Below are 15,114 nucleotides of genomic sequence, written 5' to 3' on the forward strand. Positions count from 1 at the left end.
CCACAATAAGAAAGGGCAGCAGAGTAAGGGCCTGTCACATCCACTGGCCGGCCACTGGTATGTCACTACTATTCCAATGTTAGGAGTTCACCTGGGCTTATTCTGGGTCATAGACCATGAATGAGCTATGCAGGTAACCCTTCATCGGTGGACCTTTGAAAAGTCCTCCTTCTTCCTAGTACTTCTGCGGCTATAATTATTATATTTCCTTTGTCAACCCTGAGTGGAAATTGGATCCCTTTTTTTCCCTCTCCGTGAAGGAGAAATGGGATAGATCATCTTACAGTCATTTTGCATATTGTCCCATTCAAAAGGCCCAGAGCATCCTAGGTAATAGGTTGCGATGCGGAAGAAACCAAGGTAGTAAAGCCCAAGTCACTGGGAAGTGGTTGGACTTTTCCTTTGATGAGAGGCTGCGAATGGGACGGGGAGTTCTGGCACTTCAGGAAAAGCTGCTTCCTTGGCAGAAGTGCTCCTCTGGAAGGAACTAGAGACAAAGGGGTGTTTTGGACACACTAGAGAGTAAGTGCCAAGATTCTGCACGTTGAAGCAGCCCAGCAAGACTGAAGAGGAAAGGAGAGAAGCTATGTGTAAGTCTGGCTTGAAATGAGTTTTACTGAAAACACCTCAATTCTTGTCTGCATATTTTTGAGGAGTGTGAAAAAAATGGAGGAAGCCACCTCCAGTGGTTTTGTGGCTTTTTAAGTATGACATACAGGATATTGAGTTTTAACCCCACATTATCCTGAGGTGTATGCATATTTGAGGGGTAAATAAAATATCTATTCTAAATGTGCATCTGTGGACAAGCGATCCCCGTCCCTTGGGGTCTCTACTTTTCTGCTTCAAGTGTGAGTGTCACACACGCAAAATGTCAAATAATAATAAAAGGGTATGTGGTCTCCCTCGGATTTCTGCATGAACATAGGAAAAATGTATTCTAAATTTGACAGGAATGTATGTGGCCTTCTCTAGAATAGAATTCCATACAAGACCTTTGGTTTTATTAGTGCCTACTGTGAGCTTGTATTCCAGAAAGCTTGAGAGAATTAATGAACGTTGTTCCCCTCAAAATCAGGCACGGATGCAGGAGAGTCTGACTGGCTTTTATCACTGTCTATAGCATCATTCATTCATCCAGCATTTATAAAGTTAATTCAGTGTTTATTAACATCGAGTTCCTAAGTCTTGAGTATTAGACTCACAAACGTTTGGGTACGGAAGGACATGCTGTGACCATTCAGAAAGAGCTTTATTGACCAGCAAAAAACATGATCTTAAAAACAGTGTTTTTTGAATGGACCACTAAGAAATATTTCCAGAAAGTCTTGAGTCCCACAACCACAAATCAGAGCCCGTGGCTTTAATCGAAGTGAAAATCTGAGGTGTTCACATCTGGCTCCACCTGAAAGTCCGGTTCAGAATTTCCCTGTGATCCTGGCAGTTGCAGAAGAGAAGTTTTAGCTTTGTTTAGTATAACAAGAGCTGCAGACTGGGGGCCAATAAACGTGTTCCTATAAAACTCCAGTTTCTCTTAGACCCACGTCTTATCAGGGAAACCTCATTTTGCCTTTACTTAAAGGAGGGATTCAGAAGAGGGGAGGAGTAGTCAACACCTCTTGCTTGTGTGGGTCAGTGTTTGCTGAGTTAAAAGTTACTCCAACATGTACACGTTCCCCGGAATGAATGACTGCCTAGCCTTCCAACGTAACCGTCCGTCCCCCGCCGCCCCTCCAAGCTTTCGACTGTGTGTTTCATTTAGAAGAAAAGCAAAATGAGAAAATGCTTTCCTCATTTCTCCTCCAGACTGCAAACACTCAGAAATGACATCACGCACCCTAAAGAGCCTCAGGATGACTAAGGCAGAGAGAGCCTGAGAAAACTCACTGCTTCTGCCTTTAGTTTTAGGACACATGTATGCAGATGAGCTTCTAAGAGATGGTTCCCCGCCTCCTTGCTCAGAGGAAGTTTCTTGGTAGATCGCGGACACCTCATCGCCGCGGGGTGGGGGGGGCTAGGAGGGGTGGTGGTGAAAACTTGGCACCCACCGTCCCAAGCAGAGCACCGCGGTGATTTGTTCTCCTGGTGGAGAGAGCTGGAAGGAAGGAGTCGGCGCGCAAATAATGAAGGAGCACGGGGCCACCTTCAGTAGCTCCGGAATCAGCGGCGGCAGCGGGGGCTCGGCTATGGACAGCCTGCAGCCGCTCCAGCCTAACTACATGCCTGTGTGTTTGTTTGCAGAAGAATCTTATCAAAAATTAGCAATGGAGACGCTGGAGGAATTGGACTGGTGCTTAGACCAGCTAGAGACCATCCAGACCTACCGCTCTGTTAGTGAGATGGCTTCGAACAAGGTAAGAGATGACCCTGTTCATTAAAGCTCCCCCCGCTCCCCTGGGCTCCCCTGGCCTCTGGCTGCGGCGGAGGGGCACCCGAGGACGCCGGCGGTCGGAATGAGTTTGCTGAGCTGCCTCAGAAGATTCTGTCCCCAAGTGCCACACTTTGCTTGTATCTGGATGCTACAGCAAAAGTTAAATAACCCTCAGTATGGTTTAATTCTCAGAAACCAAACTTCGTTGTTATTGATGTAGTTTGGGAATATGTTTAAGGGGAGAGGTGCTTATAAATCTTATTCATGTACAAATGAAAATCCTTTTTTAAAAAACAATTATCAGGAAGATAAAATCTGAATGAATTCATAGGGTAAAATGGATAAATCCCCATTGCACTGCATTCAGGTGTTAGACGTGTTTTTTTGAACAAGAAAATAACAGTGCTCTCCATATATCAGTGGAGAGAATGGGCTGCTCTGAAGTTTTATGAATTCTGAAATTCTTCGCAGAGGGACATTCTGGGATTTTCTAACATTTCTTTTGTGATGCTGGCATGACCTAAAATAGAAAGAAAGAAAGAAAGAAAGAAAGAAAGAAAGAAAGAAAGAAAGAAAATACTTTATCTCCATAAAAGAAAGTTATTTTCTAAAAGTTCACTGCTTTTCAAAGTAGAATAATTTGAAATTAAGTTCCACCCGTACTGCAAAGAAATAATTTTGTTTACAATCCCCAGACAAAACTTAGTGTGGAAGAGTTTTAATTATCTATCATTATATCATTTGTTTAATTAACGCCTGGATTTAGAGTGCTAATTTATGTAGTGAGAGTTGTTGCTTTTCATTTGTTTTTCCCCCCTCGGAGAATGTTAACTTTATAAATATATATATGATGTGCGTGCATATATGTATATACGTGCTGCTTTGTTTTTAATGGAAAACCTTACCACTGTACCCTTTTAAGTACACATTTTAAGAATCCTCAGTCATCCTAGCCTGAGGTATTGTCTTACTGTCTTATGGTTCTGAGGCCGGGAAAAGATTTTGCTCCACACCTGCCAACATGCCCTTTCCAGCACGAGGTTCACTAGGGAATGTGTGTGCCTTCTCCCTCTTTCCTGGGGTTAAAAGTATCACCTTCCTATCAAGGCTTACTGGCTCTTGCTGAAAGGATCCAAGAAGAGGGAGCATTGTGTCCTTAGGTCTTGAAGGGGGCTAGGGGTGGGGGGATAGGCTCTTCTAATCTACTTATTGGTTAATGAAAGGGCAAAAAATGATTTAAGTCTCTTTCTCAAATTTTAGTTTAGATTCAAGTTGGAAAAAAGAAGCAAAGTTTTGAGATTTAACTCTTTGCTGACTTTTTTCTGAAGTTCTTAATTGGAAGCCAAATTCTGGGATTTTCCAGGCTGTGGTAAATCTCAACCAACTGCTTCCCCATGAGGAGGGCTTAAGTGCGTAACTTCTCCAAACCACACTGGGTTCCGAGTAGAAAGGTTTTCACACATGCTTTAGCCTACTTAGGAGCATTCGCAGATCCTCTGTTTCCCGCGTGTTGTGAGCACTGATACCCATGTGAGATGCAGACCCAATATCTAAGGGTAGTTTTTCCGTAGGTTTCGCCATAAAAGACATGCTGAACTTCCTTCTTGAGTTGCTAAAATAAAGGAGCCAACTAACTCCAGGGGAGAAAAAGAATACTCACTGAGAAACTGCAAATTGTCATGATTTTTCATTTTGAGTGTTGATGCCTTATAGATTCTAACCAGGTTTGTGGCCGGAGTACTGAAATTATACATCGTCTGTTTTGCAAATTTACTTTAAAAACTTCTCGTGTTCAGTGTAATGGTCAATCAGGCTCTGAGACCAAGGACTGTGTAGGTCCTGGTGAGAATTCCAATCACTTCAGGCTTCCGCTCCTCCTTTATGGTGTCCTGTGCAGGAAGCAATGAAAGTTGAATAGAGCTAACCCTAAAGAAAGGGCTAAACCTTAATGCTGACACAGTTAGCTTAAGTAGAAGGCATGCCCCTATTTTCTACATCTACAGTGGAAAGGTTGTAGGGCGAAGCAATTATCCAGTGGATGAATAGTGCTCAACTGACAGCGAAAGTCAATTTCATTTGTAAAAAGATCTTTTTCTTTTTTTACTTAGCAACCATGTCCCCCCCCATCTTGATTATGCAGATAATTGTCTCAGGTAACGCTTAATCTGTGGCACATATGACATAATATAATGAGAGTATTTTTGTGGCCACCAAAAAGAAATGGATCTATGTCAGCTACATTTGATTTGTAATAAAAATAAAGTCCCACATTTAATTTCAAATGTTGTTGAAATTATTTGAACATTCCATCCAAGTCACTGTTTAGAAATGTCGTCGCCATTATCATCATCATCACTATGTAGTTGTATCTGCTCAGCTTTTGCTTCCCCTCACTGAACAAAACAGCCATGGCAGATCTCTGACTTACAGACTTGGAAGTGAGTCTGAAGATGTTCTATACAGGAAGTATGTGAAAAGCGTGGGCTCTGGAGTCAAAAGATCATGCTTCAAATCCTATCTCTAGCATTTACTAGCTACTTGACCTCAGCTAACTTACATGACTGTTCTAAGACTTGATTTACTCATCTGGAATACAGGGAGAAAAATGGTACCTACCTTACTGGGTCGCCGTGAAGATTAAATGAGATAATGCATCTGAAACACTCCACAAGGCACCTGCTGGGTAGTAAAGATTCAATAAATGATGACTTTGTAATAGCATCCGCTACATCTTTGCAAAAATATATGCCCTTAGGTTTGATCGGCTAAGTGATTTACTGAGTTTTTACCTACTCAGCAGTGGTGATGGGAAAGCCAGTGCTTTACGTGGGGGGTGTTTGGGGACTCGTGAATGGTAGAGAGTTGACTGTGCCCAGTGGAGGAAAAGCAAGCAGTCTTTCATATTTACCCCACCTGGGTAGGGTTGTGTGTTTGTTGTTTTTCTCAGTCCTTTTATATTTTGAAGAAAATTGTGAGTCAAAGATTATAACTGGTTTTCCCAAGTATGTTTCAGAGCCTGAGAGATAAGGAACTGTTTTTGTGACCTATAGAAACATAGTCTCCTCCTTGGCCCCAATTTCCCTCATCTCTGAATGCTGGCCACAGGCCAGGTGGAATTCCAGGATTACAGAGAAAGATGTAGCCAGGTGGGTGAATATAGTAGGTTATTTTTCCCCAAGAATTACAAGACGAAATAAGTTCAGCAGTTTTATGAGGCAATGACACTGTTTTGCAAGATGAAAAAGATTCGAGTGAGTCTTCTGCCAGCAGTCCAAGTTCAGTTAGACGTGTTAGAACTGTTTTCTGTAACGACAGATTGGCTTCTTAGACTTGTTCATTAATTTTTGTTTCAACTTTTATCGCCTCCCGAATTAGAATTGTCTTACACTTCAGCGAAGTGCATCAGAGCATGAGTTCCTCGGTGGCAAAACAGTCAGATGTTTTCAAAACAGGATGCTTTGGCTCTGCGTTATAAAAAGAGGAACGGAAAGAGAAACAGTATAGCAAGGAAGAAAGCAAATAGCCTCAGCAGGGTCCCCAGCCCAACAACGGCATAAACACTGACCTATCTTCCTGACCTTCACTGTGGCTCAGTTCCTGACCTCGTGTCACCAAAGCCAACCGACGTCATTGGAGGAGGATAGGAGGAATGGCGCAGCTGCTGTGCGGGTGACTAGAATTTCCTGTCTCCTTCCTGACAGACTCAGTCAGAAAAGTACAGAGTTGCAACAACAGTGACTGAGGAAGGACCAACACAGGCACAAAACAGTCCTAGTGAGGCGTAGTTGTGACTGACAAGGACAGGGAGCTTTTACTGAGAAACACAGTCTCTCGCCTCAACTTTTCAGGTGAAAGTGTCAAAGGGGTCATTTGTACCCAGCATGTGGAAGGTTTTCAAAAGAAGAACAGGCTGTGGTATGCAGCAAGGAGCTATGTTCAAGCAACTTGTCACTATCCTGACTTCCCCACCAACAATCTCCATTCTCCTGTTCTTTCTTGACTAGCTTTGCCCTGGGGCTGTTTTATGTAGAGGACAAAGGTTTGGGGCCCTATCTGTGAAAATGGATGTTTCAGTTGTTGAAAAGAGCAGTCCTGCATAATATCAGTAGTCTCTTTAGAATGAAGCCTCAGGACGTAGCACTTCAGTCCATGTTTGCGAAGGAAATCTGTAAGATAAGAGCGGGAGATAGAAGGTCCTTTTGCTTTGAAGGTACCATGGAGTCAGCTGCAGATACCATCACAGGGGAAGTGAGTCCTTCTGGCTACACAGGTTTATTTTTCCGGTTCTTCAGGTGTGTCTGTACCGGTGTATTGAAAGTAAAGTCAAATAATTGCCTGTGCTCGTGGGTGGGAAGGAATAAACTCATATAATTCTACCAGCCTGGAGCCACTTGGGACTCAAGCTGCTTGATACTGGAATGTGACCATGATAGGCTGTTTGCCCTGCACTTGGGTGAGTCATTTTCTATCTAACTGAATAATCAATAAGTATGGGAAATGTCAGATTCAGCAGAACCAAAAAAGAAATAGATCTTCTTGGCCAACAGATTTATCTCAGAGCTATGCCAGGAAGATGATAGGCAGGTGACCAATCATTGGAGGGGATTACTTCTACTTTTGCCCCAAATTATATGATACGACTAGAGCATTCCCACCCTGAGGGCAAGAGGGTCCTTTTCCAGGACGCTTTGCTTTAAGAGAGCCCTATCCTGGTCTTCCTCCAGCTGCTCTCTGCTCCAGGAGGTGGGGAGCCGGTGGGCCCCAGGAGCAGCTGTGGTGCCTGCTCCAGACCAGACTGCATCCACTGGACCCCCTACATTCTCTGCCCAGTGGTTCTGAACCCTGTTCCAGGGCCTGTATAGGCCACTTTCCTGGATGTGCTGCAGGAATTTACACCCTTAGGCCCCCAAAGCAGCCAAGAGGCAGAAGTTGGGCTTGGAAGAAGTATGTGAGAGGAGCTTGGACAGGCAGCTGGTGGCAGAAGGTGTACGAAGGCCTGCCCATGAGTTCCTTGAGGAAGAAATGAGACAGGGCACAGTCCCAGAGCTAGGTCCCCATGCACTGCCATAACCAAGGAATTCGAGAATTCATATTTCATGCTGGCCTTCCAAGCTGCTAGGGAGGGACGTCTGTTGAGGCAGGAGTATTGGAGGCAGCTCGATTCAGATCTTTATTCAGACGTATGTATGTGGCCCCACATGTGTTAGAGGTGAGCTGGATTCAAGGGAAGAATAGGAAGAAAATCAGTTCTGACAGCCTGGTGGGGCACTTGAACATTTTCGATCCAACTTTTCTCTCTTTACCCTCAGATTTATATAGAACTGGAGGCAGCAAAGGGAAAAGAGCCTAGGTAGAAGACATGAGTTTGAAGTCTAGCTCTGCTTCCATTTAGAAATATTATCTTAAACAGTTAATTCATTTGGAATCTTTGCCTTTCTTTATCCACAAAACAAAATAGTTGGAGAAGACTGTGTCCATGGTCTCCTGCAGCTCTTGCATTTATTGTTGAGACAGTAAGAGTCGACAGCCAGACTACTTTACAGGTGTCTAGTATCTGTGCAGACATGGTGCTAAGCTACATTCTGTCATTATTACTCCCAGCAACCCTTGGAAATACATACTGTTATTATCTCCATTTTATAGTAAAATGAGGTTTAAAGAGTTGAATTACATTGCTTAAGGTAAAGAAGAGAACAGGATTCACACCCAGGGCCATCTGACTCACCATCAGTGATCCCAGTGGGACAGATAAATCTAGAGAGGTATTTAATAACTCTTACAAGGGAATTTTTCATTTCTGGGAGGTCTTATTCTTCTAACTCTGGCCGTCATTGCTTGTTTAGGTCTGGTTCAGAATCGTAATCTGCAATTACCATATTCTGGACCTCTAGGCCAGCCATTAATAACCTTAAACTCAGTTGTCCCAGCTGGGAAGCAGTGTCTGTTAACAGATAAGAGGGAGGAGAATAACCATAGCTATAGAAGATGGTTGTAAAGCACTCATCAAAATGTAAATAACTATTAAACTAATCTGCTGCTTCTAGTGGACCCCTTTGCTAAATTCAAGATCTATTTGTTCCCCCAAATTCTCTAACATGGCCTAAGAGAAGACAGTGAAGTTTTGTTTAAAAGACAACCAACCCCCCCAATTCCCTTCTTACCTCCCTTCCCAACATAAAAAGAAAATGGAGAGAGGCTATTCTTTTTCTGAAAATTATCATCCAAAAAGATGGAGTGATTTCATCATATATTACATCCTTTCTAATACATACCCCAAGACCATGAAACAGAGGAGCAATGCTTCAGTAGCAATAATTAATACAGGGAAATTTCCTAGAGGTAAGATACAGACTGTCTGCATTAGACTTTGTCTTCCAACAAAGAAGAAAGAGAGGATTAAGCTGTTTATCTGGCATTATTTCAGTTACTCTTTTTTTTTTTTTTTTTTTAGATTTTATTTATTTATTTGACAGAGATAGAGACAGCCAGTGAGAGAGGGAACACAAGCAGGGGGAGTGGGAGAGGAAGAAGCAGGCTCATAGCAGAGGAGCCTGATGTGGGGCGATCCCACAACGCCGGGATCACGCCCTGAGCCGAAGGTAGACGCTTAACCGCTGTGCCACCCAGGCGCCCCTCAGTTACTCTTTCTATGATAAAATAAGTTGCATTATTGAGAGTGTAATTGCATGTTCTAAGTTCTGCTCTTTGAAAACTTAACAAATCAAAGATTTTGGGGTGCCTGGGTGGCACAGCGGTTGAGCGTCTGCCTTCGGCTCAGGGCGTGATCCCAGCATTATGGGATCAAGCCCCACATCAGGCTCCTCCGCTATGAGCCTGCTTCTTCCTCTCCCACTCCCCCTGCTTGTGTTCCCTCTCTCACTGGCTGTCTCTATCTCTGTCGAATAAATAAATAAAATATTTTATAAAAAAAATTAAAGATTTTGAAAGTTTAGTGCTTTGTCATAAGTTTGATTTTTAATCTATTTTGCTTAAGTTAAATATTTCTTCATTGGTATTTACAGAACCATTTCCTTCATTGAGTTCTAATCCATTCACCCCAGTCTTTCTGCCAGTTCACTTGGAAGTCCCCGAGTGATCAATAGGAATGAAGTCAGGGCAGGTTACCTTTGATTGTTGCACCCCTGACTAGCTGGGAAGACAAGATTGTATTATCAAAATCTGATAAATAAGTCATTTTAAGGGGAGCCTTTCTCTCGATATGGAAAAAAAAAAATCAGACAACTAAGTTTGGAGTATCAAATAGAAATCCAGAACACTAGTTGTAAAAAATAGAGTTACAGTATTTTAATGGAGTAAACGTCTGTTTCACATTTTTTTATACTTCTTTCTTGTCTTTTATTTTTCTTTTTGAATGTGTCCTAATCTAAAAGGCTTCCAAAATCGATGCCATTCCTATCTATGAAAGAAAACCCAAGGGTGGAGCTTAGCCTTGTGCTGTTCTTCCCAAAATTTGACTCCTGAGTGACAGTGTGCTCAGCAAGGGCAGATACATCAGCTTTCTGGAAGCCAGGACTTACCAAACCAAAGCTACGAGGGCAGACTTGTGCCACAGTCAATAGATTTCACACTCCAGAAGGCAGCGTGCCAACAGTGGATGTGCGTCCCAGCACATCCCTCCACTTTAGCATTTTTCAGGGACCTGCCAGCCCTCTCTGTCTTGCCCATTTGTACGTGATGTTTCCCTCAACTGGTGCCAAACTGTTTAGTCTCCTGGATATTTTACTGTAACTTCCTTTGTTTGATTTACTTTAAAGTAGCCAAGTGTTTCCACAAAGAAAGGACTGTTAAGTTATTTAGAAATGAAGAAGACAGTAAAACTTCTGTTTCTTTTGTTTCTGTTTTGGGAAGTGCCTGATAATCTTCTTCTCTTTAAGAAGTACCTGATAGTCTTTTTCTTTTTATGAAGCCACGTTTAAAGGCTATAAATCAGGCATTTCTGCTCATCAGTCCTGTGTTTCCTTCTGCTAATTACTTGCAGTTTAAAAATGTACCACCTTTGAAACCTAAAGCCTTCGGAAATTGAAGTTTAGTGAATTTATTGAAAATAAATTTCATCTTCGTGGCTCAGTTTCACTTCTTTATATTTTTTAGCTGTTCAAAATACGGCAATCTTGAAAATGTTCCTTAAAAACTTTAAAGTTCCTTTCAGCCTTTGTTAGCAGCACAGTGCACGATGTTATAACCTTCAGCAATTGTAAAAATGAAATTTGGGTACAGATACCGGTCATAAAAGTGATTAAATGATTAAAAAATGTAGATTTAGGACAAGAGTTTTTGTCATTTGCTATCTGAAAAGGTAAATTTTAGTAACTTATTTTGGAAAAGAAAACAGTAAGAAGAGAAGTTATCATTAAATAAAAATACCTTTCCAACTCAGCCATATATAAAGCTCATCAGACAGGGCAGAGTGGAGTGGTAATTTGGAGACCATGTAATGTCTTTGGTCAGTAAGGATGGCAAAAATTGATAAATCAAGCCAGAAAAAGATCAAAATATATTCTTTCCAGTTATAGTCTCACATGGCTGCATTAAACAAAATCCTAGAACTTTAAACCCAGTAGGGAACCGTAGATATCATTGATTTGAAGACCTTGTTTTATAGATGAGGATGATAAAAACTGAGGATTAAATATCTCATGTATTCCAAAGATCTCTGTAAAATATAAAACACCATCTAAATGAAATATAATTTCATTATGACATGGCTTCTCCAGAGTTGCAAGGTTAATTAGTGGAAGATTAAGGCAGTAAAATGCAGGTCCAATTACAAATCTAGTTTGCTGTTCATCTTCAGCAAAAGCCTGATTACACTTAAGAAAGACATAGGACGGTCCCTCTGTCAGTTGCATTGATTTTTAACCTTCTTTCTCATTGTCCTTCTCATAACTTTTCTTGAGTAAAAGCTATACATGTCTTAATCGCTTCAAGTAAAGAGAACTAATTTAGGAAACTTGTGTGCTCAAAATCCAGAAGGAAATCATTGGAATGGATTACTTTAAATGCCTTTGGCATTGCTGGGTTTTTCTTTTTTTTTTTCCCACTTTTTACTGTTTTATTTCTAAATTAAAATATGCGTATATATCATCAAAATATATATATGTATACTATCAGGAAAGAAAATCTCATTTTACAAAAGTAGCCGGGATTAACATTTTTATCCTTGGGTATTTGAAATGATACTCAAGGTGTAGTAGGTCCTATTGACCAAATGGTGAACTTCCAACTTCCTCTCTTCCCTTGATGTCAGAAGACCTATTGAAAACCTGGCTTAGGAGTATAAGTAAGAGTTTTATGATAACTTGAGAATGAAGAAATACAGACCTTTACCCTCTCTTGCCATACCATTGCCTTAAGACTTCCCTTGGCTCAAAACATCATTGGGGCTATACTATGAACCTACTATTCCTGGTATGCCACACTTCTTGGCTTTCTTTTTTTTGAAACCTTGACTTAGGTACTCTTTGATCAGATTTTCATAATTCATTTTCTTACCTAGCTTATTGGTTAATATCCTAGCTAATATTTTAGTTCTCTGAGGTTTTATTTATGTCTACTCCAGATAGAAAGCTCTTGAGGCCTGCAATCGTGTCTTGGATTCTTTGAGACTCCATGTATGTTCGTAGTAGTAGGACTAAAAAGTGTCAGAGTCATAGCTCTGATTCTGTCTAATGGTCAGGAGAAGAGCAAAAAACAAATGAAGGTTTTTGTCTGTTGGTGTTAGTTGATTTGGGGTTTATCTATTCTAAAAAGCTCTCTGAAATTCTTCTTGAGTTGGTCATTTAAGAAATGTGTTGACATGAGGAGTTTTGATGGACACTAGGACAGGTAATGACCTCACTACTGGGCACAGCATGATATTAAAGACAGAAATATTTTTTAGTGTTTTCAAAAAATTTAAATTCATGGCACATGCTTAGACTATCCAGTGGTAATATGAATTTCTGGTATACTCTTGCACACCCATTGGACTGTGAGAACCTACGGACCGATAGATCACTAATGAATAGTCTCCAACCTCTGCTCTAGATGGTCCACTCATAGCCCAGACAGGTCAGGTTAGCCAGCCAGAGGCTACCCAGCTGAGAGGCCACAGTGCCCTCCCTGCCTCAGCCCCTGTCCATTTGATTGCTATTGCCAGTTCCACTCTGTAACTGAGTCAGAATGATTTAAATATATCTACATTTACTTGGCCAAGTCCAGTACATCATTTATGTTTATGACAGCATGAGCTGTCACTGAATTTTTCCATGCTGTATTTTAACACATTCAGGATCTAGTTGCACAAAACTCATTTGCATCTTTCTTACCCATTGCATGGAAGATTCCCTGATAATATCCGGTTTACCGGTATGATTTTTAAAATATTTTTAAATCAGTATAATTTAATTTCAAAGAATTTATCTAATTTTGATTACAATAATTAAAAATACTATTTTGTTAATACTCTCTTTCTGTATGAAGATAAGGTCATTGTCCAATGCTGCATTGTAGACGGGGCATAGAACAATTTTCAAACTAAGAAAGGCCATACGTTGCTTTTCAAGAAACACACTTCAGAGCCCTTAGTAAATCCTAAAATAAGAGAGCTTTACCAAAAAGAAATAAAAACATCAACCCCTGGACGGGAATGGGTTCTTTTTCTTTAAAGCAAGAGAATGTATTGGGTTAAAATGAGTAAAATACGAGCCCTTTTTCATAAAGGTAATAAAAGACGAGGAGACATCAGTGAGGAAGAACTCAGGAAAGATTTTTCTGTTTTGATCACTGCTTTTCAGATCTAGCCCTGTGATCCAGGACTATATTTCCCAGAGAACTCTAATTCTGCCTGAGGGAACATTAGTTTTTTAAGATCCTTTTCTTCATTGTAAAGCTTATTTGCTCTCAAAGTTCCCTATGGTCCTGGGATAGAGCATTAAATAAAGGACCACTTTCTCTAAGTGTATAGCTATTTGTTATTTTTGTGTTGCCAGATCCAAGGTAGCAAGGTAAGGAAACATACCTGAAGAGGGCTTTCCTGCTTACACAGAGCTCTCCCTATGTGACCTCATTCTGATGCTCACCGGGAGGAAAGTATTACTATATCCCCCTTTTCAGTGTGAAGCAGGAGGCAAGGGATGTCACTGATTTGTCCAAGCCCGTCTGCTACTCACTGCTGATGCCCTAGAATCAGATCTTGCTCTTTTTGCTCCAAAGTCAAATGATTTAAAAATCAAAATTAAAGGGAAATCCACAGGTTATTTATTATATTCTTATATGATTTGGTAACAGATCATATAATCACAGACTTTGAAAGCTAGAGCTCAATCAAAGTCCCTTCTTTTTTTCAGGCCTCAGTTTAGATGTTATCTCTTCAGGGAGAACTTCTCTAATTATCCTAACCCAGTACCTTGTTGGTTTTACAATTGGCTATCACAATATATGATTTTGATTTTCTGTTGTGGAACTTGGTTTTTACTCATCTCCTCCCTTAGACTGTAAAGTTACTGGAGACATGAATTGTGTCTACCTTGTTCGTTATAGTAGTCCCAACATTTAAAATAGCTCTAGACACATGGTAGTCATTCAAATAAATATCCCTTGCATAAGGCTCTGAAATGTAATCTAATTTGTCCAGAACCAATGATGTTGTTAGCCGCAAATTCATTAGAACCCAGGAATCCTGTTCCCTGTTGCACTACACCGTGCCACATGCAAGTGTTTGCCATGCCCAGTTCATTTTTCTAATTGTCCAGCTGAATGAGAAACTCCGTCTGGTTTACAGTGACTCTTCAAGTACCCTCAGAAGGTGCAGATGCTTGCTCCGGAGCCTTCTCCCAAATTCAAAGTCAGATAATAGAGAACAAAGTCATCAGGGTCAAATGCTCTTTCCTTGTGAACAGAAATGTGAAGCACATTGTGAGTGTTGTTTGGTTCAGCATTGGGACATTTGATTTACCTTTCTCTTGGAGAGTGTGCATCCTGTGGCCAAGGATCTAAGCCCTTCAGAGACTGGCCATGCACGCTCAGCTGGGAACATGCGTATGAACACGTGCTGTGTCTGAAACTCAGCCACTCTACATGTCTGTTGTGTCTGGAGTGTAGCCGTTGAGTCCTTCTGTCATTGTCTAGTTATATTTTTTGTTCCTGACATATTGCTGATACTCCTCTCACTGTTCTCCCAGCCACGTATTCAATTAATTCAGATATGTTACTGGACTGACCTCAACTGTGGCAATCTGAGCAAAATGAATACTTGGTGCAGTTATCCTTACGTCAGGCAACTCGTGGCCACTCATGGCTTTGGTTAATACATGAACAGTTCCAAAGTCTTTTAGTCTCTTAATTTGAGGAAATTGGCTAAGTCATGGAATCGTGAATGGATAGAGTTAGCAACAGCAAGACATGTCAGAATAGGCCTTTTTTTTTTTTTAATGATACAGTTTTAACACCAGGCTGTTTTGAGTTATGGTTTCATTTGACAGGCTTCATCTATCTTTCTGGCAATTCTGGTTTACACTCCTTAGACTAGTGAATAATTTAAATGTCAACCAGAGAGCCAGAACTTCTGTGAGTAACTCACGTGTCATGTAATCAAAATGACATAGGACTGCGTCACACCTGCAGTAGCTTATTGTGGGAATTCTGTAGTTAATTATACCAGATACCGTCGACTACAAGAAGAGTTTAGATGCCAAAGAGCCGGCTGAAAGCTCCACCCAAATGCAAACCCACCTGAAAACTGT

At 41.0% G+C, this 15,114-nt stretch overlaps 1 protein-coding gene across 6 annotated transcripts in view; it reads left to right on the plus strand.

The window, feature by feature from the left end:
- PDE4B (phosphodiesterase 4B) overlaps positions 1-15,114 on the plus strand; it is a 438,005-nt gene that overhangs the window by 395,209 nt on the left and 27,682 nt on the right. For 5 of the 6 annotated variants that reach the window (XM_019804216.2, XM_019804217.2, XM_034653634.1 and 2 more), the window contains one exon: positions 2,242-2,354. In XM_019804216.2, the coding sequence (XP_019659775.1) occupies positions 2,242-2,354 (113 nt within the window). Of the gene's footprint in view, positions 1-1,837; positions 1,976-2,241; positions 2,355-15,114 lie in introns of those variants that run through there. The other variant, XM_019804218.2, reaches the window with a different exon arrangement.

Source organism: Ailuropoda melanoleuca, chromosome 2 (assembly GCF_002007445.2).
Source record: "Ailuropoda melanoleuca isolate Jingjing chromosome 2, ASM200744v2, whole genome shotgun sequence".
In the NCBI taxonomy this organism is placed as follows: domain Eukaryota; kingdom Metazoa; phylum Chordata; class Mammalia; order Carnivora; family Ursidae; genus Ailuropoda; species Ailuropoda melanoleuca.